Source organism: Bos grunniens, chromosome 3, assembly GCF_055505025.1.
Source record: "Bos grunniens cultivar Pamir isolate PY7600 chromosome 3, Bosgru_T2T1.0, whole genome shotgun sequence".
NCBI classification, from domain to species: Eukaryota; Metazoa; Chordata; class Mammalia; order Artiodactyla; family Bovidae; genus Bos; species Bos grunniens.
In genome coordinates, this window is record NC_141167.1 from 101,695,304 (window position 1) to 101,718,165 (window position 22,862).

The window sequence follows — 22,862 nt, forward strand, 5'->3', positions numbered from 1 at the left end:
TCAGTAGCCATTTAAAAAAATGACGTGGATTTATATGTATTAAAATGGAAAGATGTTCAAAATTCATTGCTAAACGAAAAAGCACAAAACCATTATTTTGTAAATAATAATAAATTATGGTAAATAAAGAAATTTAACATACACATCCTATACAAGATTTTTTTATAGAACCAAATAAAACCTTAGAGGAACTATTGCTAAATTTTGCATGAAGTATATGTTCATGTGTAATATCTTCCCTGGTGGCTCAGAGTTAAAGAATCCACCTGCAAAGGGGGAGATGGAAGATCCCCTGGAGTGGGAGATGGCAACCTACTCTAGCATTCTTGCCTGGAAAACCCCATGGACAGAGGAGTCTGGCAGGCTACAGTCCATGGGGTCACAAAAGAGTCAGACACAACTTAGCAACAAAACAACAACATAATAATTAACGCTAAATGAAATAGTTTTTTACTTTTCTGATCCAAACATCCTAAGAAAATTCTTTTTGAAGAAAAGGGGAGGTTTTAGAGATTCACTGATCTTGTTGGCAATGAGTGAGTGAGTTAAAGTCGCTCAGTTGTGTCCGACTCTTTGCAATACCATGCATTGTAGTCCACCAGGCTCCTCTGTCCATGGAGTTTTCCAGGCAAGAATGCTGGATTGGTTTGCCATTCCCTTCTCCAAGGAATCTTCCCAACCCCAGGGATCTGACCCAGGTCTCCTGCATTGTAGGCAGATTCTTTACCATCTGAGCCACCAGGGATGCCCAATCTTGTTGGCAAGTAATTCTCAAACTTGAGCATACATCACAGTCACCTAGAAAAGATGGTTAAGACATAGGTGCCAGGACTTCCCCAGTGGTCCAGTGGTTAAGAATCTGCCTTGCAATGCAAGGGATGTGAGTTCAGTCCCTGGTCAGGAACTAAGATCTTACATACCTTGGAGGCAACTAAGCCTGCGTGCTGCGACTAAGAACCGAATCAACCAAATAAATAAATATTAAAAATAAAAAAGTGCCAACACCTCCAAAGTTCCTGATTTATTAAGGCTGGAATGGGGATTCAAGAATTGGCATTTCTAACAATTTATTGGCTGATGTACTAACACAGAGAATCATTGCACAGACCAAAAAAGCTGGCTATTGACTCAGCCTCTACCACCCATAAGAACTGAGTTAGCCAATACTACTTGAGCTATTAACCTTGGCTGCCTCAGCCCTAGCAGAGTAGTGGAAATATACTTCTACTGATCTAGGCTCCAATTTAACCTAGTGGGATCATTTTCTCACTCACTATGGGAGTGTCTGAAACTTGATCCTCTTTTAGTTGAACTATTCATGAAGCTTCTGAGTTCAGTGTGGGAGTGGGGAAGGGGAGAGAGCCACAACCACTCTCCTTCTTTAAGAAGGGGCTGATGAAAAGAGGAGAGGCTGCCAAGAGATGTGTTTGAGTAGGAGGAGACTGCCCTGCCAACATCCAGCCTTGGATATCACTCTCTCAAAAGGTAAATAAATACCCATATGGCCCTTCCTGGTAAAGTTTTTTATGGGAGTAATTCCAACAATTCTTCTGAGTTTAATAACACTTTTCTACAAGCTTGGGGAATCCTGGGGAAATAAAGAGCTTTTTTTTCCATTAGTGCCTCTTTTGAAAAGTGAAACATATCTTAAAGGGGATATCTTGGGGATAGTCTTATTTTTGGGGGGGTCCTCTATTAGTCCTATTAACCAGAGGATGTCTTTGATTTTAGAGATTATGGTAAGAAAGTTTCCTTATTGTATTTCTTCACAATCACCTTTCCTTTCAGACTAAACTTACGGCCAGGAAAAAAATCTGGGTCTTTTTACGTTTAGTTGCTGTTTTTTTGTTTTAAGAAACATGTGGCACTACAGATGGGAAAAATTAAGTGACTTGAGAAGAGAACACAAGAGAAGGAAATGGTGATTGATCTTTCTGGAAAGTGTTAAGTGAAAGAGGAACTGACATTGCTACAGATTTGTAAATAAGTACTGTTGTTCTGTTTCATACTTTAGCAGGACCTAATTTTACACAAGCCAGTAAATTCATGCCCTCTTTTTCCCTATTCTAGGGAGCAGAGCTACTATTCAACTCAGACAAAACAAGAACCTTAAGAGCCACTGTAAAAGATTCTAGGGCAGGTCTTCTCTCTGGAAAACAGATTTTGAATTTTATCTGCCATTTATATTTGTCAAGAAAAGCTATCTTATCCAAGAGATTTCAGAAGAATGTATGCGGTGCTAAGTTGCTTCAGTCGCGTCCAGCTCTGTGTGACCCTATGGACTGTACCCCATCAGGCTCCTCTGTCCATGGAGATTCTCCAGGCCAGAAAACTGGAGTGGGTGGACATGCCCTCCTCCAGGGGATCTTCCCGACCCAGGAATGGAGCCCACATCTGTTATGTCTCCTGCATTGGCAGGCAGGTTCTTAACCACTAGCGCCACCTGGGAAGCCCTATGGAAACTAAAATTCTCCAATATATGTCTCCAATAATTTCTTGTGATTTTTTTTTTTCCATTCTAAAAACTTTAAACCTAATTTTGTATTAAAAATCTTGTAGTGACTAAACAGGGCTTCCCAGATGGCGCTAGTGGTAAAGAATCCACCTGCCAGTGCAAGAGATATAAGAGACGTTGGTTTCATGTGTTGGGAAGATCCCCTGGAGAAGAGAATGGCTACCCACTGCAGTATTCTTGCCTGGAGAATCCCATAGACAGAGGAGCCTGGTAGGCTACAGTCCAGGGTCTCAAAGAATTGAACACTATTGCACCCCACTCCAGTACTCTTGCCTGGAAAATCCCATGGATGGAGGAGCCTGGCAGGCTGCAGTCCATGGGGTCGCTAGGAGTTGAACATGACTGAGCAACTTCACTTTCACTTTTCACTTTCATGCATTGGAGAAAGAAATGGCGGCCCACTCCAGTATTCTTGCCTGGAGAATCCCAGGAATGGGGGAGCCTGGTGGGCTGTCGTCTATGGGATCGCACAGAGTCAGACACGACTGAAGTGACTTAGCAGTAGCAGCAGCAGAAACAACTTAACACAGGCGGCACCAGTGGCTAAACAACCACATTCTTTTCTTAACGACAGATCTCCAATTTGTATAAACTTCAAGCCCTATAAAACCTGGATCAGATCCTTACATCTAAAAATAAGAGCCAAGAATCAAAACATTATCATCCTATTTCTTTTCTCTTTTCAACAAGAATGTATTTTACTTTTTTTTTTTTTGTCTTCACTGGGTCTTCACTGCTGCTCGTGGGCTTTCTCCAGTTGTGGTATGCCAGCTTCTCACTGGGACGGCTTCTCTTGTTGCCAAGCTCAGGTTCTAGGGCACAGGAGCTTCGGTAGTTGTGGTGTCGAACTTAGTCGCCCCTCGACGGGTAATCTTTCCAGACCAGGTATTGAACCTGTGTCCCATGTGTTGGCAGACAGATTCTCAACCACTGGACCACCAGGGAAGTCCCTATTTTACTTTGTAAGGGAGAGAGAGGAAAGATATAAGCCTAATAGAAGCAAAATCCACTTATTGGAATATGGCAGCTATGAGTGAGATGTTTGAAGAGACCTTCGATTCAAAGTTCAGGAATTCAGATTTAATTAGTGGAGAAGGAGAATCCAAGATAATGTTTTCTAATTTCCAAATATTGAAGATTTTCCATCTCTTTGAAGCACACAAGGTTGTTTGCAAACTGTCCTCTGCCTGGAATTCTCTCATGTCTTGTAACTATTACAAGTTCTACTTGTAACTATTCCATCTGCTGTTCCTTGACCTCTTTCCTCCACCATAAATGCTGCTGCTGCTGCTGCTAAGTCGCTTCAGTCGTGTCCGACTCTGTGTGACCCCATAGACGGCAGCCCACCAGGCTCCCCCGTCCCTGGGATTCTCTAGGCAAGAACACTGGAGTGGGTTGCCATTTCCTTCTCCAATGCATGAAAGTGAAAAGTGAAAGTGAAGTCGCTCAGTCGTGTCCGACCCTCATCGACCCCATGGACTGCAGCCTTCCAGGCTCCTCTGTCCATGGGATTTTCCAGGCAAGAGTACTGGAGTGGTGTGCCATTGCCTTCTCCGCTAACATTCCCTTGTTTCTAATTCTCCTTCGACCATCTCATCTACTCCTATAATTTCAACTGTCCTATCCTTGGGTGACTCTTAACTCAAAAGATCTTGCTCTTCTTTACCCTTGAACTTCAGTCCCACATTTCTGCTTCCTGAGCATGCCACACCAGTACCTTTAAATTCACCCTACCCCCAGGGGCTTTGCAAGAATGACTGGAAGGCTAATGCAACAAGGTTACTTTTAAAGGTTCCTTCCAACTGTGAGATTCTACAACTTTATACCTTTCATTATTATGTATTGTGATCTCCACCATACTGAAATAAACAGTAGTTCCACAAAAATTCCCATGTTTCCTTGTCTCTATCACGGTTCCTTCACTGGGAGTGTACCTTCCTTACTCCAAATTGAGCCTGGTCATCACTTGTAGAAAGATTTCTATGACTAATCTTACCCTAGCTGAGTTTGTTAACCAGATGAGTGTCATACTATCCATTCTCTTCACCCGAGAGATGCAGAGTGTTCCTTCTGACACTGGAGTCTCCATGTTAACAAGTATTTCCTTGTAGGCGTGGTGTGCGCATGCCAAGTTGCTTCAGTCATGTCCGACTCTTTGCAACCCCATGGACTGTAGCCTGCCAGGCTTCTCTGTCCATTCTTGCCTGGAACTTCCCAGGCAAGAATAATGGAGTGGGTTGCCATTCCCTTCTCCAGGGGTCTTCCCAAGCCAGGGATCAAACCCATGTTTCTTATGTCTCCTGCATTGGCAGACGGATTCTTTACCATTAGTGCCACCTGGGTGTGGGCACTATGCTAATAAATGCTGTGAGAAATCACACACAAAAAACAAAACTTTCAGATTTTTGCCCTCTAGAAGTTCATGTTAATGAAAGACTTTAGATTAATTGCTCTCATGCACCCTCCATCTTCCTGCCAGTCTAATATTTCTACTGCTACTGCTAAGTCACTTCAGTCGTGTCCGACTCTGTGCGACCCCATAGACGGCAGCCCACCAGGCTCCCCAACCATCAAATGGTGTAATTTCCATGCTTAAAAGCTTTTTGATGACTCCCCACTGATTGAAAAGCTGAATCCAAAACTTTAATGTGTCATACAAGGGCCCAGGTGAACTTGCCTAGGCTGCTTACTCAGTGGGAGAATATATCTCAAGCACTTACTGAACATTTACCGTTTCTCAAACATACTATGCTGTCCTCTCTTCTCCTTTCCTGCTTCTCCCCTTCCCCACCTTTATCAGCTTGAAAAGTGTGAGTTGCTCAGCTTTGTCCGACTCTCTGTGACCCCATGATCCCATGGACTATAGTCCATCAGGCTCCTCTGTCCTTGGGATTTCCCAGGCAAGAATACTGGTGCAGGTTGCCATTACCCATTCCAAGGGATCTTCCTGACCCACGAATCAAACCTGCATTTCCTTCATTACAGTCAGATTCTTTACTGTCTGAGCCACCAGGAGCTACTCATTCTCAGGCCTCAATTCAATTCAGGTATTTGTCTCTTCAGTGAAATTTTCCTGACTCTTCCCTTTGGGTTCTTTTATCAGCAGATTACTTTGGAATGATTTCTTTACATTCAGGAAGTATATATTTTTGTATATATTTCTCTTTAACTTTATAAAATGGAGATGGTTTATACAGTATATAAAATCATAGCTAGGAATCTGTGATAAGGAGAACAAATGATAGCAAAGACACAAGTCTCTTGAAATGCAATTGAGAGGAGAAGTTGGAAAATTAATAAACTATCCAGACTGTAAGGGGTCTAGTGAGATATTTAAGTACCAGAGTAAAATAATATGGATTTTTTGAGAGAATATGGCCTTTTTGATGAATAAAGAGAAGGTATATGCCTCCATATATAATGAGGCATTAAAGAAATATATCTAGAAAATGACATCTGAGGTATATACAAGTGGATAAAGACACTGGCAAGGTACTAAAAATACATTGAAATTGGTTTTCTCACTACAATTTAATTATCAGCAAGTACATATTAAATAGCTGGTAAATGCCAGGACACATTTCCCATTCCAGTTACAAAAATTCAAGAGAAGAGCTTTGGCCCAGCCGGGATGCTTACCCCCGACCACTGAACTGAGGCAGCCAGCACGGTGGGGCCGTGTCAGAACACGATAGCTCCCCTAACAGCCATATGAGTGGACAGGAGGGGAAGTGTCAGGCAGACAATTTCAGAGAGACCTGCTACTTTTTGTTCTGGTGTTTATCCTTTCGTACCTGTGTCACAGTTGTATGGATATGTCTTATCCCCCATATCAGACTGTAAGTTTTCTAAAGACAGAAATCAGGCCTTTTTATATCTTTTTATGCCCACGGGTCCTAGTTTTTGTGCTTTATTTGTTAAATAGTAAATGATGCGTTGAAGTTAAATTGAAAGCTAATAGAGTTTGTATGATAATAGGGAGGGACCTGTTTGTAATCTCTAGTTCCCAAAGCGCACAAGTCTGTAAATAAAATAAAGTAACAAGAGCAATGATAAAGAAGTTCTTGACTCTCCCATATCCTTGGACTGACATTTGAGTGAGCTCAGTGTCAAAAAACACTGTCTCTTAGAGGTTGTATGGTCAGAATCTTACCTCTTCTCTGACTCTAGCTAAACTCAGAACCTAGACTAGCTCTTCCCTTAGAATGAATTTTTCACCAGGAAAGTCTCAAGTTAAAAATAAACCAGGGGGCTGGAGGACATATTTCCAATCACCATAACGACTTGTTTTGACACTTAATTTCTGTGAAACACACAGCCTAAGCTTAAATTGGAATCCTTTCTTCAAGTCATATAATACACTGAAAATCTATTACATTCTTAGCACCAAATGAACTGTATATGACCCGGAGTAGTTAGCTGCCAGTGCTTTGAAGTGTGGACCTTCTCAGCCTCCTCCTTCTGTTGATGTTATACACTAGCAATACTGTGCAACTGTAATATGGGGAAAACTTGCTCTATAACTCCACTTAAGTGAAAAATTAAAACAGCAATGACTTCCAGATACTCCATAGCAAGAGAAAGGGTGCAAGAAATGAGGAACATAGTAAATCCAGGGAGGGTAATAAGAGTGAACACTTACATAGCAGTTGTTATGTGCCAGGCACTGTGCTATCTTCTACATATTTATTTAATCTTAGCATCTACATCATAGGGTTATTGTATTATTATCCCCATTTTACAGATGAAGAAACCAAGGTTCTGAAAATGTAAGTAACTTGCTTAGGATCACCAAGCTTTGTTAGAGCCAGGATCCAAATCCACATGGACTGACTGTAGAAACCATGTTCTCCACTACCACATTATAGTTCATGATCGCCATTGAATTGTTCTCACTGGGGGTTAACTTATCTAGAAGGAACACCCTTTGCCCTTCCAAAACCAAGAACTGTACGGACCATTAACAGTTTCTAATGAGCTCTCTCTAAACTGTTCTCTTTCTGGCTCTTCAGAGGACACCCTCACAAACCCATAGTGATCTCTGGAGCCAATGAGTACTGGATCCCAAAGAACTTTTTGTTTCTTTTTTATTTATTTATTTATTTTTGTCTGTGCGGGGTCTCTGTTGTTGCATCTGAAGTGTGTCTAGTTGCGGTGAGCAGGGGCTAGTCTTCGTTGCAGTGCACAGGCTTCTCGTTGCGGTGGCTTCTCTTGCGGAGTACAGGCTCCAGGTGCTGGGTTTCAGTAGCTGCAGCACGGGGGCTCAGTAGTTGTGGCTCATGGTCTTAGTTGCTCCACAGCATGTGGAATCTTCCAGACCAGAGATTGAACCCATGTCCCCTGCAGTGGCAGGCTGATTCTTAACCACTGTACCACCAGGAAAGTCCAGAACTTTTTGATTTCTGATAGCATATTTGCAGTGCAAGATAGTGAAACCAAATACTTTAACCCACCACTTCTCAAAAATGTGTAAAATACTTGATACATTGAAAAGAAGACACGTAATATATTTTAGTTATGAAATACAATAATAACTGAACCATCTCAATGCATTTACCTGAGTGTTCTTTCCTTTAGATCATCTGCCTGCCTCCCTTCAAGAAGTAATCATTACCATGAATCTATATCACTCACTCCTTGGCTTTTTCCTTTTCTTTTTTTGGCCACATGCCCAGTCGGAGACAGTGAAAGCACTTAGTCCTAACCACTGGACTGCCAGGGAATTCCCTCCTTTGCTTTTTCAGAAGTAAATTTATCACATATGTGTGCATCCCTAAATAGTGTATTGTTATTGTAAAAAGTGCTTTGTTTGTTTTGAGATTTATAAAAATAATATAATAATGTATGCTGCTGCTGCTGCTGCTAAGTGGCTTCAGTCGTGTCCGACTCTGTGCGACCCCATAGACGGAAGCCCACCAGGCTCCCCCGTCCCTGGGATTCTCCAGGCAAGAACACTGGAGTGGGTTGCCATTTCCTTCTCCAATGCATGAAGGTGAAAAGTGAAGTGAAGTCACTCTCATGTCCGACTCTTAGTGACCCCATGGACTGCAGCCCACCAGGCTCCTCTGTCCATGGGATTTTCCAGGCAAGAGTAGTGGAGTGGGATGCCATTGCCTTCTCCATAATGTACGCAGTTTTCTGTAATTTTCTTCTATCACTCACTAATATGTTTCTAAGAGTCACCCATGTTATTGAATGCAACTCTAGTTGGTTCACTCATTCTTTTCACTACTTTATAGTATTTACTGTGACTATGCCACAATTTATGTGATTATTCTCCAGGCTGTGGTCATTTGAGCTGTTCAACTTTTGCTTTTGTATAAATACTGCAGGAGCAATCTTCTTTTAATTTTCCTGATTTATACACAGGAGTGGACTTCGGAGTTGGGTTGTAGTGAATATGTACATTCAACTTTACTGCTGCTGCTGCTAAGCGGCTTCAGTCATGTCCGACTCTGTGTGACCCCATGGACGGCAGCCCACCAGGCTCCCCCATCCCTGGGATTCTCCAGGCAAGAACACTGGAGTGGGTTGCCATTTCCTCCTCCAGTGCATGAAAGTGAAAAGTGAAAGTGAAGTCGCTCAGTCATGTCTGACTCAGCGACCCCATGGACTGCAGCCTACCAGGCTCCTCTGTCCATGGGATTCTCCAGGCAAGAGTACTGGAGTGGGGTGCCATTGCCTTTACTAGATAATGCTAAATGATTTTCTACAGGGAATTTTTATCAATCTGTACTCTGATATTACTGATGGGGAGTGTATAAGAACTTTGAATAAGTTACATCCTTGCCAACATTTTGTATTATCAGACTTCTTAATGTCTACCAATCTAGTGAATAAAAAAATTATGTCAATGAGTACTAGTGAAATTGAACACCTTTTCATGTACTTTTTACCTTTCATATTTCTTTTTTTTAATGCCAGTTCATGTCTTTTGCTAATTTTCCTCTTGAGTTATTTGTCCTTTATTTATTCAGTTGGAGGATTCAGTTTGCTAACTTGGATACTAACCCTTTTTTAGAAATATGTTTCTCCAAGTTTGTGGTGTGGTTTGTATTTTTACTTACTTTATGGTGTCTGAACTGATCAGGAGTTCTTAATTCTAAAGTTAAACTCATGCATCTTTTAAAATACATATTGTACCATTTGTGTCTTATTTAAGAGATCTTTTCCCAACCTGAGGTCATAAAAACATTCTATATTTTCTTCTAAATTTTTTGTTGTTGTTGTTTTTAAGAACTCGTCTTACTTTTAGCTGCACTGAATCTCTGTTGCTGTGCTTGGACTTCCTCTAATTGCAGCAAGCAGGGATTACGGTCCGGTTGCAGTATGTGGGCTTCTCACTGCAGTGGTTTCTCTTGTTGCAGAGCACGGGCGCTACGCACACAGGCTTCGGTAGCTGTAGCCCTTGAGCGTAGTTGCTCCACCACATGTAGAACCTTCCCAAACCAGGGATTGAACTCATGCCCCCTGCACTGGCTGACGGATTCTTATCCACTATACCACCAGGGAAGTCCTAAAGGTTTTAAAGTTTGCTCTTGACATCTGGCTCAGAGGATAAAGCATCTGCCTGCCATGCAGGAGACCCGGGTTCGATCCCTGGGTTGGGAAGATCCCCTGGAGAAAGAAATGGCAACCCACTCCAGTATTCTTGCCTGGAGAATCCCATGGACAGAGGAGCCTGGCGGGCTACAGTCCACGGGGTCACAAAGAGTCTGTGGGTTTTTTTTTAATGGATATCTTATTTTCCCGTATCCATTATTAAACAGGCCATTCTTTTTCTGTTGACAGTGCGCATTCCACTATAAGTCAAGTATCCCTAAATGTGCAGTTTGTTTCTGGGCTTTCTAGTCTCTTCAAATGGTCTATTATCTACACCTGCACATATATCCCACTGTCAAAAATACTATAGCTCTGTAATAAACCTTAATAACTGATATGGGAAATCTCTCCACCATATTCTCTCTCTTCAGAATGCCTTTTTAATTCTTGTACCTGTGAGCTCCCATGTACACTTAAGAAAAACAGTTTGTCAGTTTTCTCAAAAACCTTGATGGAATTTTGTTGGAGTTATATGGCCTCTATAAGTAAATTTGAGGAGAATTAACAACTTAATCATGTGGAATTCATACATATCGTGTATCTCTCCATTCACTTTGTTCAGTCACTGTGTTGTGTCCGACTCTGCAGCCCCAAGAACTGCAGCATGCCAGACTTCCCCGTCCCTCACTATCTCCCTGAGTTTTCGCAAACCCATGTGTCCATTGAGTCAGTGATGCCATCCAACCATCTTATCCCGTCGCCTTCTTCTCTTGCCTTCAATCTTTCCCAACATCAGGGTCTTTTCCAGTGAATTGGCTCTTCGCATCAGGTGGCCAAAGTATTGGAGCTTCAGCTTCAGCATCAGTCCTTCCAGTGAATATTCAGGGTTGATATCCTTTAAGATTGACTGGTTTGATTTCCTTGCAGTCGAAGGGACTCTTAAAAGTCTTCTCCAACACCACAGTTCGAAATCATCAATTCTTTGGTGCTCAGCCTTCTTTATGGTCCAATTCTCACATCCATACATGACTAGTGGAAAAAACATACCTTTAACTATATGAAGCTTTGTCAGGAAAGTGTTGCTAAGATTTTTACTATGCTGTCTAGGTTTGTTATATTCTTATGCTACTGCAAATAATGCCCCCCCTTTTTTTTTTGGTGGCGCCACACGGCTTGCAGGATCTTACTCCCCTGACCAGTGATTGAACCAGGACCACAGCAGGGAAAGCTCTGAGTCTTAACTACTGGACCACCAAGGAGTTCCCAATGACCCTTTTAAAATTAAATGGTCTTTTAAAAATTACATTTGCTTATTGTTTGTTACTGGCATTTACATATGTAACTAACTTGTGTATCTCATCCAAACACCTTGCTAAACTACTTATGTCTCATATTTTCTGTAGACTATTCTATAGGAAATAATATCAGTGAATAATGAACATTTTTGTTTCTTCTTTTTAAATCCTTGTTTTTTTCTTTCTTTATCTTATTTTACTGCACTGATTAGAACCTCCAGAATGATGTTGAATAAATTGAAGGTAATGAACCTCTTTGTCTTGTTCCTGATTTTAAGAGGAATATCTTTCAACTTTTCACCATTATCTGGATGTTTGCTCTATATTTTTTTTGTTATACCCTTAATTGGGTTAAAAGTATTTTTTTCTACCCCTATTTTGCTGAAAATATTAATGTAGGTTTTTTTTAGTATTGAAATTTATCAAATGCTTTTTCTGCAACAACTGTGGTATTCATATGGCTTATATACATAGCATGCTTCTACTTCTGGGATAAACTCAGCTTGGTATCTATATACATCAAGGCTTATTTACAGAGACCAGAAACCATTCTAGCTATTTTCAGCAGAAAGGAATTTAATAAATGGAATTAGAATGTTTTTAGTTTCACATGTCAAACCCAACTCAAATGAGATTGAAAAGTATATGGAAAAGTACGAATTTGCTAAGTGTTGGACGCATGTTCTATGAATCAAGGTTGTTCACCATATCAAGCAAATATTCTGTATTTCACCGATTTCTGTCTAGCTGACCTATCAATAACTGAGAATATTTTGATTATCCACTATAATGGCAATTTTTATCAATTTCTCCCTGTAGTCTTATTGTTTATTTATCCTGAGACTATTTTATTAGGTACATACAATTTAGAACTGTTACATCTTCCTACTGAGTTTCACACTTCATTATAATCTGTTAGTCCTCTGTATCCCTAATAATGCTTCTGGTCTTAAGGTCTATTTTGTCTGATATTAATACAGCATCTCAATTTTGTTTTGGTGAGTATTTACCTCGTACACCTTTTACTTCCAATCTTTCCATGCCTTTAAATTTTAGGTGAATCTCTTAGGAACAGCATATAGATGGATTGGGACCAAGACCAAAAAATAGATGCTCGGCATTTTGTGTCTGCTCAACTTCCAAAACTCCTTATTTGAGAGAAATGCTCCTTTATGTGAGTCTATGAGAGACAGAACTTCATTTTCACTACAGTGCCTAGAGATAATGAATATTGCCTCTCCTATCCCCGGGGTGGCTAAGGTGCTGGTGCGTGACTCAGCCTTGACCAGTCGGATGCTCCAGCCAGGGTCTGGAATATCAAGTGACACAAAGATGACACAATTGATAATTCAGGCATGGCAGGGCCAGCAGTGTCCAATGACAGTAGCAGCAGTCCTCAGCAACAGCAGTGTCCGGGGGTGGTGGCTAGTGTCCAGCGCCGACAGCGCCTTAACCAGACTTTTCCTGTGCTGACCTGGGTTATGATTCCCAGGGCCTGGTCTCCCTTGGTTTCTCCCTGTTTTCTGGGACCAATTCTCCTTCTCCTTGATTCTGGAAGTCACCTGGTCTCTTTATAATAAATACCTTTTGTGCTTAAGTAAGTGAAAGTCGGTCAGTCCTGTCGGACACTTTGTGACCCCATGGACTGCAGCCCACGAGGCTCCTCTGTTCATGGGATTCTCCAGGCAACAATACAAGAGTGGGTTGCCATTTCCTTCTCCAGGGGATCGTCTCGACCCAGGGATTGAACCCGGGTATCCTGCATTCCAGGCAGATTCTTTACCATCTCAGCCACCAGGGAAGCACTTGCTTAAGTAAAGGAGGCCCTGTTTTCATTACTTGCAAAGAAGAATCCTGACTGATACAAAATTGTTCTTTCTCCCTCTGGAATTGAGGAGGAGGTAATATGAAGAAGAAATATGTGAAGTCTGGATTTTCTGTAGCCATTCTTGCTACCATAGGGAAGCTGGTCCGGGTATAAAATTAACATAGAAGAAAGGATGAAAGTGAAAGTGAAAGTCGCTCAGTTGTGTCCCAACTCTTTGCAACCCCGTGGACTATATAGTCCATGGAATTCTCCAGGCCAGAATACTGGAGTGGGTACCTGTTCCCTTCTCCAGGGGATCTTTCCAACCCAGGGATCGAACCCAGGTCTCCTGCACTGCAGGCGGATTCTTTACCAGCTGAGCCACCAGGGAACCCCAATGTAGAAGAAAGGTAGATACATAAAGGCAAAACCATGAAAACACCTCGACTCTCTGGATCAAGCCCTACTTAAAGTTATCCTTACTCTGGACTTTAGTCTCATAAGTCAATAAATTTCATGTATTGTTTAATCTCACTTAAGTGGACTTTTCTGTCACTTGCAACCCAACACATCCTACCTGATACCTTTCTATTCTGCCTTTGAAAAGGAATCCCTTGTTTGATTCTGCATTAGGCTTTTAGCTGCTATTCTACTTCTTTCTTTCCTAGTTGAGCTCCTCATAAATGATTTAAAATCTTGGTGTCTTCATTTCCTCACTGCCTTTTGTTGTTTAATCCACAAAAGTCTGGACTCCTTCTTTATCACTCTGCTACCACTATTCTTTTAGATCAGCAACAGTCTTCTCCTTTCAATGCCACATTCTCAAAGTCATTCATTCATTCAACCAACATTTTTACATGCTCACTTTTGCAAAGTATAGTACTATATCATTCATTGGACAGATACTTGTTGAACATCTAATATATCCCAGACTTTTAGGATAAAAACAAATTATATAGGGCCCTTAGTCTCATGTAGAATTACTATTTTATCAGAAAAGACAGAAATTAAAGTAATTGAAATAAACTATAGTGAATGTTACTAGAATATCTCCCTAGGAAATTGACATTTAAGCTAAGGCCTAAAAGTTGAACAAAGAAGGATGGGAGTAATACAAAGATAATGTTAATGGAAAAGGCCTGGAGGCAAAGGCTGCTGCTACTGCTGCTAAGTCACTTCAGTCGTGTCCGACTCTGTGGGACCCCATAGACGGCAGCCCACCAGGCTCCCCCGTCCCTGGGATTCTCTAGGCAAGAACACTGGAGTGGGTTGCCATTTCCTTCTCCAATGCATGAAAGTGAAAAGTGAAAGTGAAGTCGCTCAGTCGTGTCCGACTCTTATCGAGCCCATGGACTGCAGCCTACCAGGCTCCTCCGCCCATGGGATTTTCCAGGCAAGAGTACTGGAGTTGGGTGCCATTGCCCTCTCCGAGGGAGGCAAAGGAGGATCATGCAAAACTCATAGAGCTGTAACAAGTCCAGCATTGCTGGGTAAAAATGTACAAGGAAGAGTGGCAAGAAACAAGGTGAGACCAAATCGTGGACAGCCTTGGTAACCCACTGAAGACAGTAGGCAGATGCTGTAATATTTTAATCAGAAGACTGATTGAATTACATTTATTAAAGATTGCTTTGCGGTTTGGGGAGGAGACTAAGAATGTTTTCGGAAAATCAGAAAATATTTGCAGGTGTTTGCCATTTGATGGCCTAGAGCACAATGGTGGCCACAGGGGTAAAGAAAAGGGAATGGATTTGAGACATACTTTGGAAGTAGCCCCAAAAGGATATTAACAGAGGTAGAGTGATATGTGCTAAGTCGCTTCAGTTGTGTCCAACTCTTTGCAACCCATGGACTGTAGCCTGCCAGGCTCCTCTGTCCAGGCAAAAATACTAGAGTGGGTTGCCATGCCCTCCTCCAGGGGATCTTCCTGACCCAGGGATCAAACCCAAGACTCTTACGTAGCCTGTACCACTAGCACCACCTAGTGATAAGCCACTGAAATGTGGAACACAAAAATACACATGTCCTTGCTCTGAAAGAGCACTGTAGAAAGGATGACACATAAAGAATGCAATACATATATAAGTGAGATATAGATCTTAAAATGGTACAAATATCTACCAATTTTCCCACATTGTCCAGCTACCAGATTAGTTTTTCTCTCGTCATCAGGGGACAACAGAGGACGAGATAGTTGGATGGCATCACTGGCTCAATGGACATGAGTTTGAGCAGGCTCCAGGAGATGGCGAAGGACAGGGAAGACTGGCGTGCTGCAGCCCATGGGGTTGCAAAGAGTCAGACACGACTGAGCGACTGAACAACAACCTTACAATTCTCTGCCAACGGACAACTCTGCCCATTAAGAACACAATTCTTGATGCTATTTCATGGAGCAATTCAGCTTCTCACCATGTCAACTAATTTATTTTTAATTTTTAAAATTTATTGATTTTTGGCTGTGCTGGGTCGTCATTGCTTTCACTGGCTCTCTAGTTGCGGGGAGAAGGAGCTACGCTCTTCATCGCAGTGTGCAGGCTTCTCCTGACAGTGGCTCCTCTTGTTGCAGAGCACGGGCTGTAAGATACTTGTGCTTCAGTAGTTGTGGCTCAGTAGTGGCAGCTCATGGGCTCTAGAACCAGGGTTCAGTAGTTGTGGCATATGAATGCAGTTGCTCCAGGGCATGGTGGAATCTTCCCACACCAAGGATTAAACCCACATTTTCTGCATTGTCAGGCAGACTCTTGTCTATGGCACCACCAGGGAAGTCCCCAGCTAATCTTTTACAAAACAATATTTTAGGACTTCCCTGGTGGTCCAGTAGTTAAGACTCCACACTTCTGCAGGGAGCACAGGTTTGATCCCTCGTTGGGAAACTAAAAGCCCACATGCTGTCTGGTACAGTCAAAACAAAACAAAACAGTATTTTAGCTTTCTCTCGGAGAAGGCAATGGCACCCCACTCCAGTACTCTTGCCTGGAAAATCCCATGGATAGAGGAGCCTGGTGGGCTGCAGTCCATGGGGTTGCTAAGAGTCAGACATGACTGAGCGACTTCACTTTCACTTTTCACTTTCATGCATTGGAGAAGGAAATGGCAACCCACTCCAGTGTTCTTGCCTGGAGAATCCCAGGGACGGGGGAGCCTGGTGGGCTTCTGTCTATGGGGTCGCACAGAGTCGGACACGACTGAAGTGACTTAGCAGCAGCAGCAGCTTTTTCTACATCTCTCCAAGGACTTCCCAGGTGGTGTTAGTGGTAAAGGACCCACCTGCCAATGCAGGAAACATAGGAGACAACGGTTTGATCCCTGGGTCAGGAAGATCCCCTAGGAGAGAGCATGGCAACACACTCCAGTATTTTTGCCTGAAAAATCCCATGGACAGAAGAGCTTGTCGGGCTACAGCCCAAAGGGTCACAAAGAATCAGACAGAACTGAAGCGACTTAGCGCTCATGCTTGCTCCTTGGAAGAAAAGCTATGAAAAACCTAGACAGCTATTAAAAAACAGAGACATTACTTTGCCAACAAAGGTCCACATAGTCAAAGTTATGGCTTTTCAGTAGTCTTGTATGGATGTGAGAGTTGGACCATAAAGAAGGCCAAACGCCAAAGAATTGACGCTTTTGTGCTGTGGTGTTGGAGAAGACTCTTGAGAGTCCCTTGGACTGCAAGGAGATCAAACCAGTCCATCCTAAAGGAAATCAGCCCTGAATATTCATTGGAAGAAGGATTGATGCTAAAGCTGAAGCTCCGATACTTTGGCCACCTGATGCAACAAAGGCAGGAGGAGAAGGGGAAGACAGAGGGCAAGATGTTTGGATGGCCTCACTGACTCAACGGACATGAGTTGGAGCAAGCTCTGGGAGATGGTGATGGACAGGGAAGCCTGGTGTGCTGAAGTCCAAGGGGCCACAAAGACTTGGATACAACTAAGCAACTGAACAACAATAAGCACACAGGCACACCTCTCCTAAAGATCCAAACCATTTTTCAAAACAAATCTATTGGCATCTTTTTTTCTCTCTAGGCTTGAATGTTGTTTAGGGCCCTTTCTCTCCTTTTTCATGAGCTCCTCAGAAATTCTCTACTAGGGTTATCTAACTGTAGATCCCTTCAGGTCAATATTTCTACTCTGGTCATTCTAATGCTGAATCCAAGTTCACCTCCAGCCATTTTCTAAGATAATTTTATCCTAGCAGGAAGCCCTCTCGGCTTAGATCCTCTTTTTGTGACCCCCCGCTAAGGCTGGTCCCTATCTGTATCCATACCTGGTCCTCAAGAAAAAGAAAAAAATTCCCCTTGGGACTTCCCTGGTGGTCCAGTGGTAGGAACTTCAAGCTCCCAGTGCAGGGGGCCCAGGTTTGAACCCCAGGCAGAGAACTAGATCCCACATGCCACAACTAAGACCCAGCCAAATGAATAAATGATAAAAATATATATATTTTTAAAATCCCCCTCATTCAGTGCAATCTCAACTCTGCCTTCTTTTCTACTGCCACAGGCTGCTTTAGCCAATTTCTTTTCTTTCTTTTTTCAAATTTTATTTTATTACAGTTAGAACACTTAATGTGAAATCTACCTTCTTAACAAATTTTTAAGTGTACAATCAGTTCAGTTCAGTCACTCAGTTGTGTCCAACTCTTTGCAACCTCATGGACTGCAGCATGCCAGGCTTACCCGTCTATCACCAACACCCGGAGTTTACTCAAAGTCATGTCCATTGAGTTGGTGGTGCCATATAACCATCTCATCCTCTGTCGTCCCCTTCTCCTCCTGCCCTCAATCTTTCCAAGCATCAGGGTCTTTTCAAATGAGTAAGCTCTTCGAATCAGGTGGCCAAAGTATTGGAGCTTCAACTTTAGCATCAGTCCTTCCAATGACTATTCAGGACTGATCTCCTTTAGGATGGACTGGTTGGATCTCCTTGCTGTCCAAGGGACTCTCAAGAGTCTTCTCCAACACCACAGTTCAAAAGCATCAATTCTTCGGCGCTCAGCTTTCTTTATAGTCCAACTCTCACATCCATACATGATTACCAGAAAAACCATAGCTCTGACTAGACAGACCTTTGTTGGCAAAGTAATGTCTCTGCTTTTTAATATGCTGTCTAGGTTTGTCTTAACTTTTCTTCCAAGGAGTAAGCGTCTTTTAATTTCATGGCTGCAGTCACCATCCATTGATTTTGGAACCCCCCCCAAAATAAAGTCTGTCACTGTTTTCATTATTTCCCCTTCTATTTGCCATGAAGTGATGGGACCAGATGCTATGGTCTTAGTTTTCTGAATGTTGAGTTTAAGCCAACTTTTTCACTCTCCTCTTTCACTTTCATCAAGAAGCTCTTTAGTTCTTCTTCACTTACTGCCATAAGGATGGTGTCATCTGCATATCTAAGTTATTGATATTTCTTCCAGCAATCTTGATTCCAGATTGTGCTTCATCCAGTCCAGCATTTCTCATGATGTACTCTGCATATAAGTTAAAGAAGCAGGGTGACAATATACAGCCTTGACATACTCCCTTTCCTGATTTGGAACCAGTCTCTTGTTCCATGTCCAGTTCTAACTCTTGCTTCTTGACCTGCATACAGATTTCTCAGGAGGCAGGTCAGGTGGTCTGGTATTCCCATCTCTTTAAGAAATTTTCCAGTTTGTTGTGATCCACACAATCAAAGGCTTTGGCATAGTCAATAAAGCAGAAGTAGATGTTTTTCTAGAACTCTCTCGCTTTTTCAATGATCCAGTGGATGTTGGCAATTTGATCTCTGGTTCCTCTGCATTTTCAGCAGAGGAAATCCAGCTTGAACATCTGGAAGTTTACGGTTCACGTACTGTTGAATCCTAGCTTGGAGAATTTTGAGCATTAATTTGCTAGCATGTGAGATGAGTACAATTTTGTGGTAGTTTGAGCATTCTTTGGCATTGCCAAAGGATTAAGTGTACAATAGATTATCATTAACTATACATACAATGTCATACAGAAGATATCTAGAGCTTATTCCTCTTACTTCACTGAAACCTTATGCCTGTTCTTTAGTAACTCCTCATGACTAATGATGTTGAGCATCTTTACATGTCTTATTGGCCATTTGTAAATCTTCCTTAGAGAAATATCTATTCAGATCCTTTGTCTAATTTTTAATTGAGTTATTTGTCTTCCTATTATTTAGTTGTACAAATACTTTAGATATTCTAAATACAAGTCCATTATCAGATATAAGATTTTCAAAGATTTTTTTCCCATTGTGTGGGTTTTTTTTACTTTCTTGATTGTGTCCTTTGAAGCTCAAGAGTTTTAAATTTGAAGAAGTCCAATTTATCTTTTTTTCTCTTACTGTTGTCATATCTTAAAATCCTTTACCAAATCCAATGCAATGAAAATTTATTCCTTTTCTCTGAATTTTATAGTTTTAGCTCTTACATTTGGGTCTTTGATCTGTTTTGAGTTAATATTTATATATGGGGTGAGGTAAGTGGCTAACTTCAATCTTTTGCATATGACTATCTAGTTTTCCAGGTTTCCCAGGTGGCTCAGTGGGTAAAGAATTCCCCTGCAATGCAGGAGACACAGGGGAGGTGGATTCAATCCCTGAGTCAGGAAGATCCTCTGGAGGAGGGCATGGCAACCCACTCCAGTATTTTGCCTGGAGAATCCCGTGGACAGAGGAGCCTGGCAGGTTACAATCCATAGGGTCACAAAGAGTCAGAGATGACTGAAGTGACTGAGCAAACATGGGCATCCAGTTTTCCAAGTACCATTTATTTTCTTTCCTTATTGAATGGTGTTGACACTCTTCTCAAAAATCAGTTGACAATACATATATGTTTATTTCTGTACTCTCAATTCTATTCCATTGATGTGTATGTCTATTCTTATGCCAATACTACACTATTTTAATGACTGTAGCTTTATGGTGAGTTTTGAAGTTGAGAAGAGAGAGTCCTCTGACTTTCTTTTCAACATTGTTTTGATGGTGGACTTAATAACTTGATCGCTTCTGGGATGTACCTGATTTTTCATTAAGAGACAGGAATGACAGCACAAACATAGTGATTAGAAAAAATAAAACAATTATGTTTATACCTAGTAAGTTGACACCACAATAAATTAATTACAGTAAGTACTCAGAATTTGAAAAAATATTAGAGAGTGGTTTGCACTTAACACAGAATTGGGGTGTTCAAGACAATTGTACTGGGATTTAACAGAGCAAGGAAGCCCCAGTTGTTTTCTGAGTTACACATATTTTTCACGTCTTGCCTTGGAGTATTTCACCTACTTTTACATATGCTTATATCTTGAAGGTCACCTATACTAATGTTATCAGTGTCATGTGTGTGTGAATGTGTGTGTGTTTGTTGCTCAGTCATGTCTGACTCTTTGCGACACTATGGACTGTAGCTCTCCAGGCTCCTCTATCCTTGGAGTTCTCCCAGCAAGAATACTTGAGTGGGTAGATTCCCTGTTCCAGGGATGAAACCCAGCTCTCCCATATTGCAGGCAGATTCTTTACTGTCTGAGCCACCAGGGAAGGAAGCCCTATCAGTTTCATGAGTACCTCTTAAATAAATCTTGCTAAATGTTTTGGAAACACTCTTTGGTTTCAACATAACAGTGTTAAGAAAATACATACATAGAGGAGTGCGTTGGGTTGGGAGATTGGTATTGACACATATACACTATCATGTGCAAAATAGGTAGCTAGTGGAAACCTGCAGTGTAACATGGGGAACTCAGCATGGTGCTCTGTAATGACCTAGCGGGGTGGGCTGGGGGGTGGGGGGCGATGGAAGGGAGGTCCAAGAGGGAGGGGATACACAGTGCAATGCAGAGCTCAGTCCTGCCTTACTCTTCAAAACCCCATGGACTGTAGCCCACCAGGCTCCTCTGTCCATGGAATTTTTCAGGCGAGAAATACTGGAGTGGGTTGACTGATTCACTTCATTGTACACAACATTATAAAGCAACTATTACCCCAAGCTACTAGCTCAGATGGTAAAGCATCTGACTGCAATGCAGGAGACCTGGGTTCAATCTCTGGGTCGGGAAGATCCCCTGGAGAAGGAAATGGCAACCCACTCCAGTATCCTTGCCTGGAAAATCCCATGGACAGAAAAGCCTGGCAGGCTGTACAGTCCATGGGGTCACAAAGAGTCAGACATGATTAAGCAACTAACACACACATACCCCAATTTTAAAAAATACATACATACAAATATAAGCCAACAAACTTGTTTTATCCTCTTTTGTCTAGGAATATGACAAATCTGAAGATACTCCTGAGGAAGTAGCTACAGTTGGATGAGGGTAAAGAGGTGTGTGTTCCCATGGATGACTCAAGCCTGCCCAGTGTTGATGTAGACAAAGGCTTTGCCATTGCCTTTGTTGTTCTCCTGTTTCTCTTCCTAATAGTGATGATTTTTCGGTGTGCCAAGTTGGTGAAGAATCCCTATGAGGCCAGCTCTACAGCTACGGAGCCATCTCTGAGCTGAAGTGTGAGAAAACCTGATAGACTTCCCTTCACAGGAGATTTGAAATCTCTTACACAGACATTTATGAAACAGACTGTTTATTACTCAACCTCCTATTTCTCAGCCTCCTCCCCCTTGCATTCCACAATAGGCACATGAGGGTGAGTTGAGAATAATAATAGGGATGAAACACAAGCTAGTCTGTATCATTCTATTCAGGGAAATAGCTACCAAAGCGGGGCAGAGACAGGTTGAACTTATCTTTTAAAAGAAAGCCATGAGGGCCTTCCCCTGTGGCTCAATGGTAGAGAATCAGCCTGCTAATGCAGAAGAGGTGGGTTTGACCCCTGGTCTGTGAAGATCCCACATGCTGTGGAGCAACTAAGCCCGAGCACCACAACTACTGAGCCTGTGCTCTCGAACCCAGGAACCACAAGTGTTGAAGCCTGGCCACCTAGAGCCTGTCCTCCGCAGCAAGAGAAGCCACCACAAGAAACCTGCACACAGTAACTGGAGAGTAGCCCCCTCTAACTGCAACTAAAGAAAACCCCCCCACCAAAAAAAAAGAAAAAAAGAAAAACCCACACAGCAACAAAGACGCAGCACAGCCAAAAATAAATGAATAACTCAGTAAATAAAAATTTAAAAATAAGGCCATGGATTTCAATCCTCCATTATCTAATATTCTTAAGATAACTAGACAGTTGGCCATAATTTTATGAGGTAACGTAATATAATATCATGATGCTCGGTCAGGCGCATGTAAAACCTGATGCTTGGGAAGGTGCATCTAAGCCCTCCTAGAGGTGGTCTTAGGATGTCCCTTTAGTTATGCAAATATAAGGCCAGCAAGAACCAGTTATCCTATAATAAGAATCTAACAGGACTTTTTTAGTGTATGAAGCTTAATAAAAGCTGATGCCCTTCTCAAGTGGGCAGAGTTCTGTGGTAGAGGGGAACTAATGTGCCTTGGGTAATCCCTTAACTTCCCTCAGCCTACATTTCCTCACTTAGAAAATAACATCTAGTGGGTTGAAAAGGAACCCTCAAAATGATTTGTCCGTGTCCTTATCCCTGAAATCTATGAACATGACCTTATTTGGAAAGATGGTCTTTGCAGATGTAAAGTTAAGGATTTCAAAATGAATTCAACCTGGATTAGTGGGGTAAGCCCTAAATCCCACGACAAATGTCTTTATGAAAGACAGAAGAGGAGACATACACACAGAGGGGA

General features: G+C 42.0%; 1 protein-coding gene across 1 annotated transcript; it reads left to right on the plus strand.

Annotated features, from left to right (window-relative positions):
• The first annotated feature begins 1,352 nt into the window (after positions 1-1,352).
• Positions 1,353-22,220, plus strand: CTXND2 (cortexin domain containing 2). The gene is made up of 2 exons (XM_086392483.1): positions 1,353-1,485; positions 21,412-22,220. The coding sequence occupies exon 2, from the start codon at positions 21,485-21,487 to the stop codon at positions 21,647-21,649; it is 165 nt and encodes a 54-aa protein (XP_086248609.1). The 5' UTR covers positions 1,353-1,485; positions 21,412-21,484; the 3' UTR covers positions 21,650-22,220.
• The last annotated feature ends 642 nt before the right edge of the window (positions 22,221-22,862 follow it).

Excerpts from the sequence above, each read along its gene's own strand:
- CTXND2 (XM_086392483.1), top strand. The coding sequence starts at position 21,485 with ATGGATGACTCAAGCCTGCCCAGTGTTGATGTAGACAAAGGCTTTGCC.